Here is an 18,417-nt window from a genome sequence, read left to right as displayed (position 1 = left end):
GTGGTTTCCTGTAGTGCGCAGCCCCGGGCCTTACCCATACATTGCATGTTCGCGCTACGCTGTTAGTAGTTTCATGGAACTATGTACCAATGGTGCCATTCTGTTTTCTCGTGAAATTGCTCCCTTGCGAGGCCACTCTGCCACACAGTAAACTCTGTAACCGTCATGGCCCAGGTGCCCTAGAGATTGATTGGCACAACCGCCACCCAGCGATCCAAGCTATTTGCTCTATCATTCTAGAAACCACGATGTCCAAGGGTGGGTCAAACCGGCTTCCGGCTCTCGGGAATAACGCGCTTTTCGCTCTTCGCGGTGGAATCTTCTCGCGGCGCCAGCGTGTTGCCGTAGGCTGCCTGGGGCGGAAGTGGCCGCTGAGCTGGGGCTGTCACGTGGCTCCGCCCCATCCGGGGCGCGCGGGGTCCCCTTCGTGGCGGGGTCACGTGACAGCCCCAACTCAGCGGCCACTTCCGCCCGAGGCAGCGTCTGGCGTTGCCTCCCCGCTGCCACCGCGGAGGCCCAGTCCCGCAGCTCTCGCCATGTCGCTTTACTGCAGGCGCAAGTACAAGAGCGGGGACCTGGTGTTCGCCAAGTTAAAGGGCTACGCCCACTGGCCGGCCCGGATAGAGCAAATGGCCGAACCTAACCGGTACCAGGTGTTCTTCTTCGGGACCCACGAGACGGCCTTCCTGGGCCCCAAGTACCTCTTCCCGTACGAAGAGTACAAAGAGAAGTTCGGTCAGCCCAACAAAAGGCGCGGCTTCAGCGAGGGCCTGTGGGAGATCGAGAACAACCCCACGGTCCAGGCGGCCGACTACGAGTTCGCCCAGGGGAAGCGCTGCGTGGACGGGCCCAAGCGGGAGCCCGAGGCCGCCGAGGGAGATGCTGAGGGCGGCGGCGACGGGCCCTGGAAGCTAGTCGTCAACGAGCCTGCGAAGGAAGAGGCCGCCGAGGAGGAGGACGAGGAGGAGAAGGGGCCGCTGAAGAGGAGCGCGGGGGACCTGCCGGAGGACGCCGCCAAACGGCCCAAGGAGGCCACCCCCGAAGAGGAGGCGGCGGTGGCGGAGGCCAGCGAGGGCCAGAGGCCTCCCGGTTTCGAGGTGGAGCACGAAGACGCCGCGTCCGAGCCTGGCAGTGCCTGGGGGCCGCCTCAGGAGGATCAGCGAGAGGTGGTCGTCGCAGAGAGGGTGGCCGAGGCCCCGGGCGGTGGAGATCACGACAGCCTGTAGTCAGCAATGTTTTAAGAAGAGCCCCCTCCCCGTTCCTGCTGCGGCCTGGCTGTTGTTACTGGGGAATCTGGCCACGGCCTGCAAACTGGGACTGCCTTCCCCACGCCTTCCCGCCTCCTCCTCTGCTCATTGTCCCTCGCCAACCCTGCCCTTGGGGCCTGACCCCAGACCGGGCAGGCCACTCGCTATCACCTCTGTGCCCCCATGCCCCTGTGATCTGGGTCAGGGCCTCTGCTCCTTGGAATGAAATGAGACTACCGTTCCCCCTCCCTGCCTGAAACTGTTTCCCTGGGCTTCTGTTGAGGCCTAGAAAGGCTGTTTTCATCTCCTGATAACCCTCCCTCCCTGCGCCCCCCGGCCCCCAGGCATTCTGGACCTCTGCGTGGGAATCAGGGGTAAGAGTGGATGGGGTGGAGGATAAAGCACAGGGGGGGCACTTCAGGGCCTGGGAAGGGCAATCTTCAAGCAGGGGCGCGGGAGGAGGGGGAGAGGAAGGTGACATCTTGCCGAGGTCCGGTCTCCTCCTCCCATACCTATTATCCTAGCTTCACACGTTCAGGGAAAGTGGGGCAGCTTGTGGGGAAGGGCCTCTCTTCCATAAAACCTAGGGAGTTCTGGGAGTAGTCGTTTTTTCATCAGAACATTGAGGCTTCCAAATTGTTTGTGAGATCTGAAGGCTTGACTTTGCCCAGCATGCTGGGTGGAGATGGTGAGAAATATCTGTGCCCATTTAGATCTCTGGGGCCACTGATGGGATGCCCTAGGGAAATCCATGGCTGCCCCTTCCGCTCTCCCCACAGCCTCAAGGCCACTCTACCATCATATACATCACTCAGACATGGAAAAAAAGGCACTTATTTAAGAAAATCCTTTTAATAAAAGGAAATTCCAAAGATTAAGAATTACTCCTGGGTATACCTCCACACTGTCCCTAGCTCTCCCATTGCTACCGCCATTTCTGAGATGATCTGGAAGGCTTCCTTTCTGTTTGGGGTCTGAAGACTTTCTTTTTGTCGTTAGGGCTTTGGTGTTCCTTGCCGTGTCATTTTCCATCTGCGAACCCCCACCCACTTGGTCCCAGAGGTTTTATCACTAGATTCCATATATAACCTCCCCAGAGGACAGAGGAAGATGTAGCCCCTCCCACCCTCTTCCTATTGGTCCCTATACCTTCCTCCATCTCTTGTCTCTATCACCCCTGCCCCTCTCCCTTGGGCTCTGATGAAAACTTGTTGACTGTAGCTTCAGAAGTTTAGATCTGAGAACCATAGAATGTTTCAGTTCTAGGAAATAAAACGCATTAATTACTTTAAAACAAATCTCAGTCCTGTTCCTTTGGTTTCTGAAGAATTGATTCTTATATGTAATGCTCCTCTTGTTTTCTATACATTGTATGTTAAAAGCAATTATTTGTGAGATATAAGGATAATTTAGAATCAGCAGGAGAAATCTTTGTTACCTTAAGGTCTCTACCCTTCACTCCATCTGTGATTGTCACTACCACTGATTGGTATGAATGGAAACAACTTAACTTAAAATGTTTGGATGATGACAAACTGGGCCAATAACTCAGTTTCTAATGCTTTATGTGCTTTGCCAAACTGATTTGGAGAAGAATAAAGGTGAGAGGTTTGGTCTGTTAGGGTAGCTACTATTAATATTATCTTTATTTTAGAGCTGAGAGAGCTGAAGTTCAGAGATGTTAACTGATTTTTCTCAAGGTCATACAACTAGTATAGGACAAAGCCACAATTCAAAGGCAGGTCTTTCTCATTCTAAATCATAGGTGCTTTGTTTCTTTATATTTCATTGATTCCCATTGAATGAAACTTCATGTTGAATAAAATGGAAGTACTTACTCTCCTCTACTATTCTGAAGTGAACATTTAGAAATTTGTAAGGCAAAGAATATATTAACAAACATTGGTAGTGGGTGTGTGAAAAAATCATTTAGGGCACCTGACAATTGTTTTATCTTTAAAGGACTTGGTGAAATGATGAGGACAATTGCACATTCAATATTTTTCAAGATGTATGTGACTATAGGAAGTTCAAATATGGATCGGTATATTTGCCACAGGCGGGCATATGATTTTGATAAGGTTTTCATGGAGGTACATCTTCTGAATTGATTCAATAACCTAAAAGATAGAAAATGAAATTACTACTATTTGAGTCTCTCTCTTTGTATTATTTCTTTCCGCCTTTTGTGTTTCTAATGTTGGGGTTAGAAATAGTTGTTTATTAGGAAGCAGCACACACATTTGCCTTCTTAGTGACTATAGTATTGTAGTGAAAATGATAATCCAACTAATAGCACATCTAAAAGAAGGATACACTGAGTTGCATAATACAATTAAAACCCAATAAAGAAAGAGAAACATAGAAGAAAAACCTGTATTCTCAGCCTTCTCTTCCTGGGCAGCAGACCCCATTCCTATGCTTTGGTGGCCAAGAGATGTTTTTGTGTGGACTAAAAAAAGATGCTATTTTTAAAAAATTTCTTCAGTTGAAAATTCCCAATAATTCCAGTGCTGCTTTTTGTTTTCCTCTGAATAACATGTGCCTCAGTGATAAAATTACAGATCAATGGTTGGTTACCTTACTGAACAAAGAGTTCCACTGGACCATTTGCTGATGCTGTGTTAGTAGTCCAAACATGTTCATGAGTGTTTTGAAGATCTTGTTTAAACATCCATGTAAATGCATGCTTATCATTTGGTAAGTGATTTGTAGCACAATTAGCATGCTATTTTTTGTAAGGCTTTCAAAGTATTTGGTATTTCATGCAAACATCCTTTTGGCAAGGGACTAAGAGGCTATTGAGGGTTGTAAATTTTGTTGCTTTCTTTTAGTCAGGATTTAGCTTCCCCCTGCTCTGCAAATTCTCATCAGGTGTATAGACTATGGTTCATACTTCTGTTTTACTTTTCCTGAAAATATGGTAGATATGCAGGGCATACAGGGCATCTTCTATTCACTTCATCATCAACACTCATTTCATGGTCAACAAAGCTTCTGCTACACATGGTACAGACTTATGCAACACCCTCCCTCTATTTTGAAAGAACTGCCTCCCTCTTCTGGACCTGGTCAACCGCTCAAGATACGACCTCCCCCTCCCCACTCCTTGTCTTCTTGTACCACCCAGTACTCTGATCACATTTGAATTTCCTGTGTATTGTTTGCTCTTGCAATAGACCGGAGGAGAAAGAAAATATATTTCATTAATATTTTACCTCCACTCCCAAAACATGACACAATAAGCGGACAATAGATATTTTCCAAACGCTTGAAGATCTGTTGCCAGATACTCCTTTTAATCGTGGTACTAGGGTAAAAGTCCTAATGTGATGTTGAACACATTCTGACTCTGAAAGTAGAGAGGCAGGATAACCTGCCTTGTAGACTAAAGGCAAGTATGGGTTGGGGTGACTTTGTGTCCAAGTAATTAGCTGCCTATGTTAGGTGACTTGAAGACATTCACAGTTCTCAGACCCAGAGTGTAGATCTTCCCTCTATTTGAGTAACTCGTCTTAGTCAAACCACATGCGGGCACCATTTCCACAATTCTTGGGTTCCCAGGTAGGCAAAGGAGCATTGTGGCTGTTTCCTTTTTCAGACGGGAGTCATGTATTGTCCAGTTAGCCAAAAATTGACAATAGTAAAAGGTGAGTATGCCAAGGAGAACTTGTATCTGCCATTCCCTCAGCCTCTTGTGGTATAGACACCTCACTTGTCATAGACACCTCTCAGAATCTATTATGTTTAAAGTTATGGTATCTATTCACTACACAATATGGTTGGCCCCAGTCTCACAAACTAGCTATCTGTGTTGGATATGAAAAGTTAGTTATCTTTCTCACTGGAAAAACTGACCATATTAGACCTTGAGATCTCTAAAATAGAGACATCTTAAGTGATTTTCTAGAGTAATTCTGACAGCAGGAGATTTTTTTCTGTGCAGTCTGATTTTACATTAAACTTTAGCTTCACTGACATGGTTTTGAAAATGCCAGAGAATACACAGAAAAGATCACAGCAAAAGGCCCTGAATGGCCATAGATAGCTTGGGCCATGTGTTGACTGATGACAGTCCTGGTCATAGAATGGTCAAGTTTTGGGCTTGGGGACCAGCAAAAAACAAATTTCACCTACTTCCCTGGCCTAGTGTGTGGTCAGTGCCAAAGGACTATGGGTCATTTGGTAAGTGTCCTTTTCTCTCTTGTTTTTATGTTTTTAAGAAGAGCTCTTCCTTCTGCTCAGAAAGCTTATAGCTCTATTCTTTTCTTCCTCCTGAGCAAGTTGTCTTTGAATTACTATGTCAGAATAGATATCCCTCCAATGTTTCCATGAGACCCTGGTTTTCCCTTAGTAGTGTCTACTCCACTTTCCTATCATTCTCGCTTTATTGGTTTTTATCAAGTAATAGGTTGTGCGTCTTATATGGTCAGGGACGATGATCATTTTGCTTATTCAAACAAAGTGCCTTTTTCATATTAAGCACTCAATAAATGGTTGTTAATAAAGAAATGAATGGATGCATGACTAAACCTTGTTCCTCACTCACCCTCACCTCAGCCCTAAGAGGAAGGTTTGGGGAATTTTGCTGGGCTCATAAAACATGGTAAGGGAGCCAAAGGTTTTTGGGTTTTATTAAATGAGTGTGTACCATTGATTAAACAAGATTATTTTGTTATTATATATATGTGTGTATTGGCCTCACAAAATTACAGGCCTTAGCAAGACTGAAGTCCAAGGAAGATAAATCAAATTATACAAACCTAGTGTGAATAAGCATATCAAACAGAACATTCATCTGCTTAAGTGATTTTTCTCTTTAATAATTTGATATTTCATTATCAACTTCCTTTAATGTAGGAAGCAGCTGGATGGTATCTGGCTTTGGAGCCAACCAAAACTTAGATTTAAATCCTGGCTCTGTTATCGAAGAGTTGTGTGATCTCAGTTTCCCTCAACTAAAAGCTGTGATAATGACTTTCACGTGACAGGTTTGTTGTGAGAGGCAAATGTGCCTATTTTGTTAAAATGTCAAACATGGTACTCAGCACAAAATAGGCCTCATATACATGTTAATTCATTTTCCTTCAATATAATCTGGAGAACTAACCATCCCTTTTGAAATAATTACAGCCCAACTTATCACGTTTATTTAGGAAAACACTGGAGGCCTTTGCCAGATGCCAGCAGCTCCCTTGTCACAATATATATATCACAAGGAGGGGTATATTTAATGCGCCCAAACACAGAGAGAAACTGAAATCTTACTCTCCCAATTCCTCATATTGCTGTCCAATATCTTCTTTCAATTCCGCACTGGTAGCTGAGTTACTTTATACACACATCTCCAGTTTTAAATATTCCTCTTTTTTTGGCATGACTCATCCCTCCTGTGGCCAGTTTTATGGCTCCTGTTATTTCCCTAGGATGCACTCACTGTTTTCCAGTGTGTATTTCTTAAATGCAACTCCTTGAGTACTTTGTATCCCTGATTTTTTTTCCAACTGTAGAAATAGCAGTGTATTGCTCTAGTCAGTTCCTTTGCCTTTTTTTCCAACGTACCTATCTTTTCACACATAATTTTAATGAGCTGCCCAACTCCATTACTAAAAGGCACTGGAGTGTTACAAGGGATTGGCCATTCTTTCCAGAAGCTCTCTCAGGTTTCATATCCTCCTGGGATTTACCAAGTGTCACTTAATTTTTCTTTTCTTTTCTTTTTTTTTTTTTTCACACCCTGGCCAACTCTTCATCACAGTCATTATCCACCTCTCTTGGTGATCTACTTAACACTTCATTACAAATATGTTCGGCTCAGCTCCTTCCTCACTGCTCCTCACATGTCAGCAAGACCCGCTTTTCCCGTTTCATTGTGATTCTTCCTCTGCTGAGAATCTGTCAATCATTCGTTCTCCTCTTGGTAGTTTCTTCACGTGCTCTTCCTCAGCGCATCTGTGTTTCAGCCTGTGTCTCATCACCAGCAACCGCTGTTTTCCTTTCCCTCCATTTTTCTGTCCTTGTTTTTACCCTTACACGTTGGGACATAGCACTGATTTTAGTCAGTGAATACGTGGATGGCAGCACCTCCAGAGGCCTTTTAAAGGAAAGGCAAATATGGGAAAACACAAGGCTAACGGTTCCATTGTATGAGCGTCTCATGTTTTTCTTTTAAAAATCACAATCTGCTGCATTATTAGAAACATAATGACAACTGTGCTTTTGCTTTTCTTGGTTTGTTAGAGGTGGCAACTGGAAGAGAAAGGACTTGCCACTAGTAAGGGAGTGAGGCTGCCTTGCGGGAGCGCCAGCTGCGAGCCTGAGCACAGAGCAGGGAATGAGGCAGATGAGCTAACTGCCCTCATGAAACTTATATTCCACGCAAAAGGCAGATGGACAGACAATGAATAAACAAAGTCATTTCAGAATAGGATCATAGAGTGTAGCAGAGAATGACTAAATGAGCAATACAGATTTTCAATTATGTTAAAATTAAACTTTGTACATTAGAGAGCTCTTGAGAAGTCTATGTCTCATTTCAAATTCAACCATTTTAATAGAACACAGTATGTACGTTGTCCTGTGAATTCATAGCACTATTACCTATACCAGCGGTTCTCCATCTTTTTAATGCATACGAAAACATCCCAGAGACTTCAGTGCCAGTAAACACTCCACTATATGCACGGCAACAACAACAGCACCCATTTATGGACTGCTTACTATGTGCCACATACTCTTCTAGGGACTTGAGATACATTAGTAAACGACATATAAACAAATATAAACTAAGTTCCTGGCTTTTTGGTGCTTCCATTTTAGTAGGTGGAGAAAGGTAAGAATCAATCTAATAAATGAGGAAATTATATTGTATGTTAGAAAGTTATAAATTCCATTGAAAAAAACAGAGCAAGGTAAGAAAGGCTAGAGAGTAGCAGGCAGGGTGTGTGTAATTTTAAACAAGGCAGTGAAGGTGGTGGCCAAGTTCATGTGAACACCTGAGGCTCTCGCTTTCTCTTCCCTCAGGTCATCACGTCAGAAAGTAAGTGAACAGAGAACCATCCTTATAAAGATGACCTTGAGTCATTATAATTGGTAAACTATAAATAATCCACAAACTTGAAGATTTTATTATTTATAATATATTACTAGTGGCACATCTCACGGCCTAGAGAGTCACACAAATCCTATAATATTTGAAATGAAAATCGTTGCTTGGTACTACTTACTTGCAAATTTATCATATACATCCATGCGGTATCTTTTGTACTGTAATAAAGACCAGTGTTTTACCTTTATGTTATTTAATATTTGTGTGCTTTATTTTCTCCCCAAATAGAAAATACTCAACCACAGGGACTATGAAACTTGTTTTTCCATATCTTCTGCAATGTCCAGCAGAGCTTCACAAAGCATTATCTGTTTTTATTGACAGACTTAATGAAGTCACAATGTAGGTAGATGTTAGCAGCATTCCTCAGCATCCTGAGAGCACGTGCACATGTGAGATAAGTTTCATTTGAGACACGAGTCATAGCAGGGCATGGTTGCCAGTGCAGCTTCATGGAGTATTTATGAGACATATTGTTATTGCATGCTTATATTTTAAGATTTGCAGGGTAAGTATATTTGCTGAATACCTCCTTGCCCCATCTTTATTAGCTGATGTTACTTTTAAATGCAAAACAAGTGGTTCACATTGGAAGGGTGGGGGTGGATTAGGCGGGGGAGCATGTGTGTGCAGGTAGGGAAGATTCTAAAGACAAATTTTTATTTTACAATTCCTAGCAAGGTCAAGTTTTTACTTAGATTGTGTAGAGATACTTCTAGATTAAATTTCTTGTCCACTTTAAATCATTTTAAATTTTGAAAGCCTTCTCCTCGTTTTTTTTTTTTTTTTTTTTTGCTGGTCCAGAATCTAAATTGTTGTTTCATGACAGGAGCAGAGTTTAGAGTTGGTGTAATAGATACAAATCAAGTATGTTCTTGGGGTCCTACATTCTATCCAGCCTTCCAAGAAGAGGCCTTGTGAAGTCCTGGAGTTTTGTAAAATATAACTTGAAATGCCAATACTTTAGATGAACAGTATAAGCCTAAGTTGGATGAAGGTGCAGACTGCAGAGATGAATTTAGGATAAGTTAAAAGCCTCCTTTCACAGTATAAAGAAAACCCATGGTTTTGCTATTCCCACTTGGTTGGCATTCCTAACAACTGCTCACCTGTTAGTAGGCATTGCCATTAGGTCTGAATGTCACAGCCTTGGAAAAAAAAAATCCATGTGAATTTATCTATCCCCTCCTCCTGCCTGCCACCTGCTTGATTTCCAATGAATGTTATTTCCAGTGCACGCTATCTGGGGGATGGACACACTTCGATTCAAACAGCACAAAAGGAATTTATGTAACCAAGACATTTGTACCTCCATAATATTCTGAAATAAATATGTAAAAGGGAAAAGAAAAAAAATCCACATTAAGTTCCTTTGGTGAAACAGAGAAAGAAATGAACATACATCTGAGATGTTTGGGCCACATTAATGAATGAAGTAGCTGAGTATGCTCCACCCTCTCATATTTCTTATGACTGTCAAGAGAGAGGAACACCTAAACTATATTTTAGTCATGTAGTTATAAATGTTTGAATGGCAAGCAGATATAATTCAGTGCAGGTATTCAGCAATATTTTTGTGTTAAAAAAGGAGTAAGAATGATGAAAATGATATTTCACATCCCAGGTGCTCAGTGTGGAATGAAGGACACAAAACTAAGACGCATTCTAATTTCTCTTGTCCCACCTTTACGTCCTCAGGAAAGTATCACCTGTATCAGCTCCCAGAAAGACAGACTATACAATGCAAGAGAAGGAACCTCTGGCCATTTGACAGTGGTCACCCTATGAACTTGTTAAAGAGAGTCCCTCAAGGCTGAATAGAAGGAGCAATGCACAGGTAAAAATGCTAGGCTGCAGTGATTCCCAAACCTTCATGCGTAAGTCACAGCTTGCCATGTGCGTTATCACCCAGAGCCAAAGAGAACCTCCTGCTAGAAGCTGCATATTGATGAAGATTTTTTTTTTCTGATCTGGATGGATACCAATTTATCAATTTTGAAGTAAAAGAAAAAGAGACTGCACCATAGATGGTAGATGACAAGATGCCTCATGCTTTACTTGGAGGGCTGTTTTAGCTGTTAAAATAAATAGATGCCCTTAAGAATTATATCACAATAATAATTAGCTTAGCATGCATTGAGAGGGCTGCTCTCTCTGCACTTTTGCCCGTCTGGCTCAGGGCACAGACAGTGGTAGATTGCCGCTGCCTCCACCACCTCCCCCTAGTAATGGCCATTATTCATAGCAGGGCTCTGGAGGTCACTAGTGTGGTCTTTGCGCAAAGGACCCTACTATTCACCCTGGATCATTCTCTAGATGGTGAGCTACAGCAAATGGATTAGGGAACCAGTTTCTTCTTTGTATATGAGATATAGATTTGACCTTGTGTTGTCCTTCTGTGTCTTCTATGATCTCACAAACCCTAGACGTAAGACTTTCAAGCAGCCTTGTGAAAAAAAATCTCCAACTGTGCTTTGGTTTTTGAGTTTAAATCATCGTATTCCAATCATTTGTTGGTTTTGCTATAACGATGCCTGGGGCAGCCAGCTGCAGCGGAGAGGGCAGACTTGTCATCGTTAGTAATTAGAAGGAGCCTGGTAGTGATTCAAGGTAGCTTGGAATTCATAAATTTTCTTTTTTTTTTTTTTTTAAAAAAAAAAACAAAAAACAACCAAATGTGTTAGTGAGATGTAGTTTGCTGAATTCATTGTGGCTGTGTGGCTGTCTTTTTAACCTTGCCGCCCTGCTCATTACACATGCAGTCAGTCACCAAAGACCCGGCTTCCCTGCTGTGCTCCTGAAGCCTGATAAAATGCATCACATATTAGACGAATCTTCTGGTCGTCTTCTCTGTTGGTAACTGCTTTTTTCAGCTACATGGGTATAGCTACAGATTGAAATAAATTCCTAACATTTACCACGGTATATGGGCTAGTGCTTAGTAGGCACAGAATAAATGCCTAATGAATTAATAAATAAATGATTAAATGAAAAGGATATTGCTTATGGCATTTTGAAGTCAGCAGCTTTATTTTACTAAAGAAATTAATCAATAGAGAATTGCCTAATCCTGCACACACAAGAAGAACTTCTCAGGGAGGCAAATTTCTATGTCTCCTTCTCAGTGTTGGCTGCCTTATCAAGGAGGCAGTACCTAGCCCTGTAAAATGGTTTCACCTTATGTAAGATTCCATTTCAGGGGTTATTTTACTGTCTCTGAAAAAGATATTAACACTCATTAACAACTGGGCTCTGCTTTAAAGCTGGCTTTCTGGAAATAGACAGAGATGCTATTTCAGGAAAAGAAAAAAAAAAAACACCACGTCATTTTAGTGATATAAGCACAGAAGCCCGGTGCCATAGCAAATGAATGGATCCCCACACTGAATAGCACGCTAAGGTAATTTGTGATCATCTCAATGAATAACGTCACTCCCAAAATTCCAGAGCTTAAGATGAAGGTAGATGAAATAGAATCATTAAAACCTTTATGAATTGTTTATATTTCATTTAGACAATATCTATATATCTTATGAGCTCTTCTATTAAAAATAAAACTTTTTTCAGCTTTCATGATCTACTTACTCTTCCATAAGCAAGCATAATTTATCTGGAATTTAAATAAGGTTGGGATGGAATCAAATTGCATTTTAATGTAAATATGCACTGGAAGGATAATCAATAAATTTTCTAATTAGCTTTTACTATCATAACCATAAATATGCCTTTTTTATTATATAGAATATACTATCGACCTGGTGAAGTCTTTTTGTTTTTCCTTTAGTTGATGACCAGTGATGATCATAAATAAACATCCAAGCTAAAGATAAAGAGAGTAAAAGTCGAATTACCATAAGGAAAAGTGGAAAAGGAGTTCTGGGGAATTTTTTTTTGGAATCAAGGGTAATGAAGAGAGTTTGTATGGTTAGGAAATGGTTGCGATCCCAGGCCAGTCCCAGCTCTCACTGGCTCCTGGTGAGGAACTCAGATGTGCACCTGCCCTGAACCTCATGCACTATCTTGAGTGACTCTACCAGCATTTTCAGGAAAACTCACTGGAAGCATTCATTGAGAAATTTTTAAGAATCAACCATAGAGGTATGTTTTATGAAAAATTATGCCCTGTTACTCAAGAATTGCAAATCTCTCTACACATACATAACAGCAAGTGTTTAGATAAGTGTAAAAATAATTTTTTAAGAGTCCCAGCTTGATGATAAATTCTTCCACACTCATTTCTAAGATGGTAATAGTAAAAAGTTTTTGTTTTCTTGTGGTGGCAAACTACAAATTTATATTGGAAATTGATGAGAGTTTCTGAAGGCTGTAGATTAGCATTTTTAACTTTGCAGGAAATTTTTTAAAAGCCCAACATTTGAATATCTTTGCATTAATAGTGAAGAGGCCTATTTAGTGAGATTTAAGGATGGATTATGAGTGCTGCTCTAATGCCCTTTGGCAAATGAAGAAAGTGTAATGATTTAAACCAAATTTTAAAAACACTAAACCACAATCTATCTGCTGCTTGCTTCCTGGTCAATATTATTTACAATGTATAGTTAAAGAAGCGTTAAGTTTCTTTAAACGTGTGCAAAAGAAGCATAAGATTCATGAAGCCTGAAGGTGTGAGTGACATATTTAAAACTCTTCCCATTCAAACAGGCCAGTAAGGACTCTTATTCTTGTGATGGTATAAAACACACATCTTTAACTTAAATATCCTGATGTTTCCTCTATACTTAAAGTATTAAGTCAGGCAGTCTCATTTAATGTCACTGTTTCTTTTCTGGCAAACAGAGCTTTATTTAGTGACTGGGATAACTCATTATCCAAATCCCAGAAATACAGTTTTCCATGAGAGTCAGCATTTTTGGTTTCTGATAGTGAACTCTAAATGTGACAAGTTTCTCCTGTGCCTAATGCTAGTGAGTAGAAAATATCATTGTGAGGTCAGTGTGGCTTTACTTTCCCTACAGAGTCATCCTTGGAAACAACAGAAAAGGTAAAACATTTTAAAAGAGATATTTCATTCTCCTACCAGCATCTAGTTTCCAAGTTTGAGAATTAGAACCACTTGCTAGCACTTACCATTACAAATTTCAATCGAGGAAATGGGAAATGTGAGAAGAGTGAAAATATATGTATCTGACAGTTCTTGACTGCATTATCATAGAGGGTCAACTTGATTAATGTCTTTTGTGCCATGTGAAAAATGAAAGCACACTAAAACCCTTGAAATCTCAGCCCCAAGAGTGTCTCACATGCAGACAAATCTGGCTGTAATGACAGGTTCTGCAATCCAGCATAAACTGGGGGGAGGTAGGTGGGTGTTTGCCCACTGGTTTAGATGGATACATGATACCGACCCATTGTTTATATTGATATTCAATGTTGGCTCCAATTCACATTTGAGTTTTTATTAAATACGTAATTACTCAGAGTAAAATTGTAAACCTAAGAATGTGTAAAAATAATAAAAAGATCTTTGAGCAGCAATAATATATGTCACTGAAGCTCATGTTTGAGAGAATCTGATGTGTGTTTCTGGGAGTTTGGGGACATCATGGAGAACAGGTGGTCAGCCTGCCCCATGAGGAGACCCCAGCATTACGATAATGTGAGCATATCACGGCAGGGCCAGAGCCAGGGAGAGGTGGTATGGAAAGGTGATACTGACACCCATGGACCACGTGGGGGACAGTACCTCCACAGGGCCTCTGGAAGAGCCCAGCGTTCTCTCACCAAGATAGAAAAGTATTGATTTTCCTGCAACACCAAACTTTGGCAGCAGCTTAACAATGACGACAGCAGCACAACCAGAGGACTTGTAGCTCTGTTTGTCCTAGCCATCTCCCCAGGCTGAAACGCAGAGGTGCCAGAGCCCAGAAGAGGGAGGAGAGAAAGGGGAGAGAAGCAAGTTATGGTTATCAAGCCTGGACAAGAGGAAGCAAAGAGTCTTATGTTGGCCATAGACTGAATTTTAAACTGAGTGAAATTAGCTGGGACTGTTTAACAACTGATGATGAAAAATCATGGAATCTGATTGAGATGGCATTACAGGACATGGAAGAGGGAATTTACAGAGCAGGTTTGAAAACAGTGGTTAGAGAGAAAAAAAATCACATTTCTATTCTATTAAGTGAACAATTTAATCTCATATTCAACACTCTTTTCTTTCCCTGAGTTGTTGAATGAATGAAGGCAAGAATGAATGAATTTGAACCTTATCACTAACTGCAGAGTTAAATGCATGTTTTTCTACATTTAAAACAAATCAAAGCCTCCGTGAGCAGATGGTGGAAGCTTTTATTTTGCAGGAGACAAAGAGCCTGCCCATGCCCTTTAACTAACAGCAGTGGGAGGCTGTAGTCTCCCCCATGGGGAAAGTCAGCCCAAGTAAATCACACATTGTCAGGGAAGCCAATCCACAGCTTTCACATTTTTAATTTTACTTAAATTATCAAAAAATCCTGTTTTTCAGTGAGCTATTTGATATTTGGGAAAAAATAATACTTGTATAGTGGTGTTTTTCCTTTTATTAAAGCAAATAAGAAAATAAACTCACAGTCCAAAAAGAGCAATCAACCTTGTCAAAAGGGAAACTGGGATAGCCAAGAATAAAATTTGTAAATTGCAATACTTGGTATTAGCCTTGACAGAGCCTAAGTTCCAAAAGGATTTAAATTTGATGATTCGAACTAAAATATGCCTGCTCTCTCTACACTACACCTTTTAAAAAATGTTAGTCCAAGAAAAGCAACCAAAACTAGGCATGCTGTTTGTTATTTCATGGCATAGGATATTTGCTGTTATCAGAGTCTCATTGTTTGAAAGAGACTTTTTTTTGTAATGTGAATATGAAATCCTTCCTTTGGGGTCAGAAGCATGCATAAAGATATATCATTTGCCTTTTAATGGGGTTTTCTGGTGACTCCACAGTTTTAAATTGTTCTATATGCATCAAGTATTCCTTCCTGAATGTTCTTGCCGTGTCCTCTACAAATATGGATGGAAATAATTACAGTGAGGATGGCTTCATCTGATGATGTCACTCCAGAGAAAACCTGCACCACAGGGAGCCTTTCCAGCAAACTATGGCGGAAACTGCAGGGTAATCAAAGTGCAAATTCCAATTTATTTAAGCAATATTGTTCTTGCTCCTCCATTTCACAAAGCTGTCCTTTCTCATTAAATTTTTGAAAGAGAAGGAATGAATTTTACCAGCAGAAATCTGAATGCTGGTTGACCTTTTTGAAAACTCTGCACGGAATGCTGGCATCAGCTGTCCTTTCACACACGTGGTGACCAAAGGAAGAGATTGAGGCTTATAAGGAGTGAGATGAGTATATATCAGACTCGATGCCATCCAGCTAGGCTTTTATTTGCAGGGAAGAACGTGCATATTGAGGGGAGTGTATTTGTTGATGGCCCCATGAAGGGCTTGATCAGGACACGTGTCTGAGGATTTCTGTGTGTTCTGGGTGGACGTCACAGGGACTGCCTTTGATTCAATCAGGTTGTACACAGGTGGAGGATACTCCAGAGCAAGTGCCTTTTGCTCTCTGGCAACAAACAAACAAATGAATATAAAAAGAGTTAATACCATCCATATACTGCTAACAATTTGACAGAGTTAAGCACCTTTGCTTATTTAATAGTTTATACTTTTATGAGATGTTTGTTAAGCACCACTGACATGTCCATTGGCAATGTAATAGGTGGAGGGATTACAATATCAAATACTACTCACTTCCTGCCCTTAACGTGCTCATAATTAGGAGAAATCATCTTATTAGTAGGCAGAAAATTATGACACAGCGTGGCCAATTCTATGCTGGAAGGAGGCCCAGAGTGCTATAGGAGGACCCAGAAGGGACCCTAATCCAGATTGGTCTGAGAAGGAAGCTTCCCAGAAACAGTAATGTGTGATGTCTGATTTGAGTCTTTAATGACCAACATATCGAGAAAGGGTAAGGTGAAAGGGTTTCAAAGCAAAGGGATTAATGTTTTCAAAGCACCAAATGCAAGAAAAACAAGGATAATGGCACTAAAGACACTTCCTTTTTGCTAGAGAGGAGAACTTTTGAGAATGAGAAGTATTCAATGGAAAAAAGGAAACTGGAGTTTGTCCATAAAGAACCTTGTCTTCTATATTGTATTAAGTATATATAGATTTTATTGTAAAGGCTGGGATAGTTATCGACGTAATTGCTCTTAGTGTCGGGCTCGAGAGGCCCTTGCTCTGGGACTCCTGCTTCAGAAAGCGTGCATTTCACAGTCCCAGAAAGAGGAAAACTTGTTAACGAATAAAAGACCACCTCTGTACTCAGGTTTTAGTGCTCATTGCCAGCGCAGTTCAACACATAATCTAAAACATCAGCTTTTGTGATTAACATTCAATCCTCGGGCAAGCACTTCTCCACGTCTCTGGCACTATGTCTAGAGGTGATGAGGTCCACATGCTGTGAAGGTCTGTGGAGGTGCCACTGCCAGCATTGGAAATGGACACTGCTGCAAAAATGGGAAGAAGTTGAGAGGGGAAAAATGGAAGGAATTTTCTTTTTTTAAAATTTATACTAATTGATCAAAAATCTCAGATAACATGCAGCTGTACATTCTTGCATAACAAAGGACAATTTCCAAAGAAGAGCCAAAGAGCATCCATTTACTTGCTTCTCTTTATATTCCAGTTTGCAGACAAAAAAGTTTACAGGAATTAGGGTGATGTTCCCAGGATTTGCAAATAAAGGCTAAAAAATATTTTACAGTGTTAAATCTTTATATTACTCAAATTCTCTCTCTCTGTCTCTCTCTCTGAATATACATATACACATACCCATACACATACACACAATATATACATAAAAACACATAAATATGATAAGTTTATGTTGAATAATAAAATTTAAATGACTTTATATAAAAATATTAAATTCTTAAAAATTAAAAAAATTTCACCTTTACTTAAAAATATTTTATTTAATATTTTGATTTTTATTATAATTTGTCTTTTGTCTTTTAATTTTATAGGTGATTTTGAATATTTTGGTAGAAGAGACTTTTTGAAAATATGAAAAATAACTTTCATTTTTCATTTTACATTTAAATTAAATCTTTACTGAAAATATATTCCAGTTTTGTATACTTTGAATATTTTTTAATCTTTTACATCATTATTGCCTATAGAACATAAATTATATAAAAGTCTTGATTAACATGACATAACTAATAATTTTATTGCAATGAATATTATACAATATATAATAATTTATACATTTTTGCATCTTATTTTTCATCCTAACATCACCAGACTCTAAAAAGTATACTCAAGAATGCACAATAAGATACAATTTAGTTGTTTTTGCTATGTCCCCAATTTCATTCATATAACAACCATAGCTTTATATGCCAAGATTTTGTCAGTATGAAGGCATATTTTTCACAGAGGGAGGACATATTTTATGATCAGTTTGTTAAACTGATTTATCAGTTTTATATATTTATCTATATGCATGTGGGTGTCCATTTATACTCTTACTCCAGGCCTTGCAAAATGTCATGGGTGAATCAGGTTCCTGAAATATCTAAAGCAAGGGAGGAGTATGATGGATACTGTATTTGAGGATGATTACTCCAGGGAGGACATAACACCAGTTAGGAGGCTGGTCTCCCTCTTCTTGAGTAGTGTTTTCCACCTGTAGCCTGAACTTCTGAATCAACCCCCACTCACTTCTTCCCATATTACATCCTCGGAGCAGTTTTGAGCCCTCCAACTATAGCTTTCTTGGCCAGAGAGTTCCTGCCATAGGCCTATCCATTTTCAGACCAGGCATTTTTGACAGCTCGGCCACAGGTCTGGATGAATTGAAGATCTTCTGCTCTTAACTAAAAGGAAAATTGAGAATCCACAGGAGTCTGCCTTGAGTTTTGAAACCCAAGATTCACACAATATCTAACACCAGCTATTAACCACAGGGACTGTTCAGGCAAAATAACAATGCATTGAACCCATAGCAAACCATTGGTGGGAAAGCCCTCCAAATTTGAGCAGCAAAATAAATG

General features: G+C 40.5%; 1 protein-coding gene across 1 annotated transcript; it reads left to right on the top strand.

The window, feature by feature from the left end:
• Positions 1–536: 536 nt before the first annotated feature.
• On the top strand, positions 537–1,226 carry HDGFL1 (HDGF like 1). Its single transcript, XM_069493267.1, has one exon. The coding sequence runs from the start codon at positions 537–539 to the stop codon at positions 1,224–1,226; it is 690 nt and encodes a 229-aa protein (XP_069349368.1).
• The last annotated feature ends 17,191 nt before the right edge of the window (positions 1,227–18,417 follow it).

Source organism: Eulemur rufifrons, chromosome 18, assembly GCF_041146395.1.
Source record: "Eulemur rufifrons isolate Redbay chromosome 18, OSU_ERuf_1, whole genome shotgun sequence".
Taxonomy (NCBI): Eukaryota; Metazoa; Chordata; class Mammalia; order Primates; family Lemuridae; genus Eulemur; species Eulemur rufifrons.
Note: the sequence above shows the minus strand (reverse complement) of the source record. Positions and strands in the feature narration are given on the sequence as shown.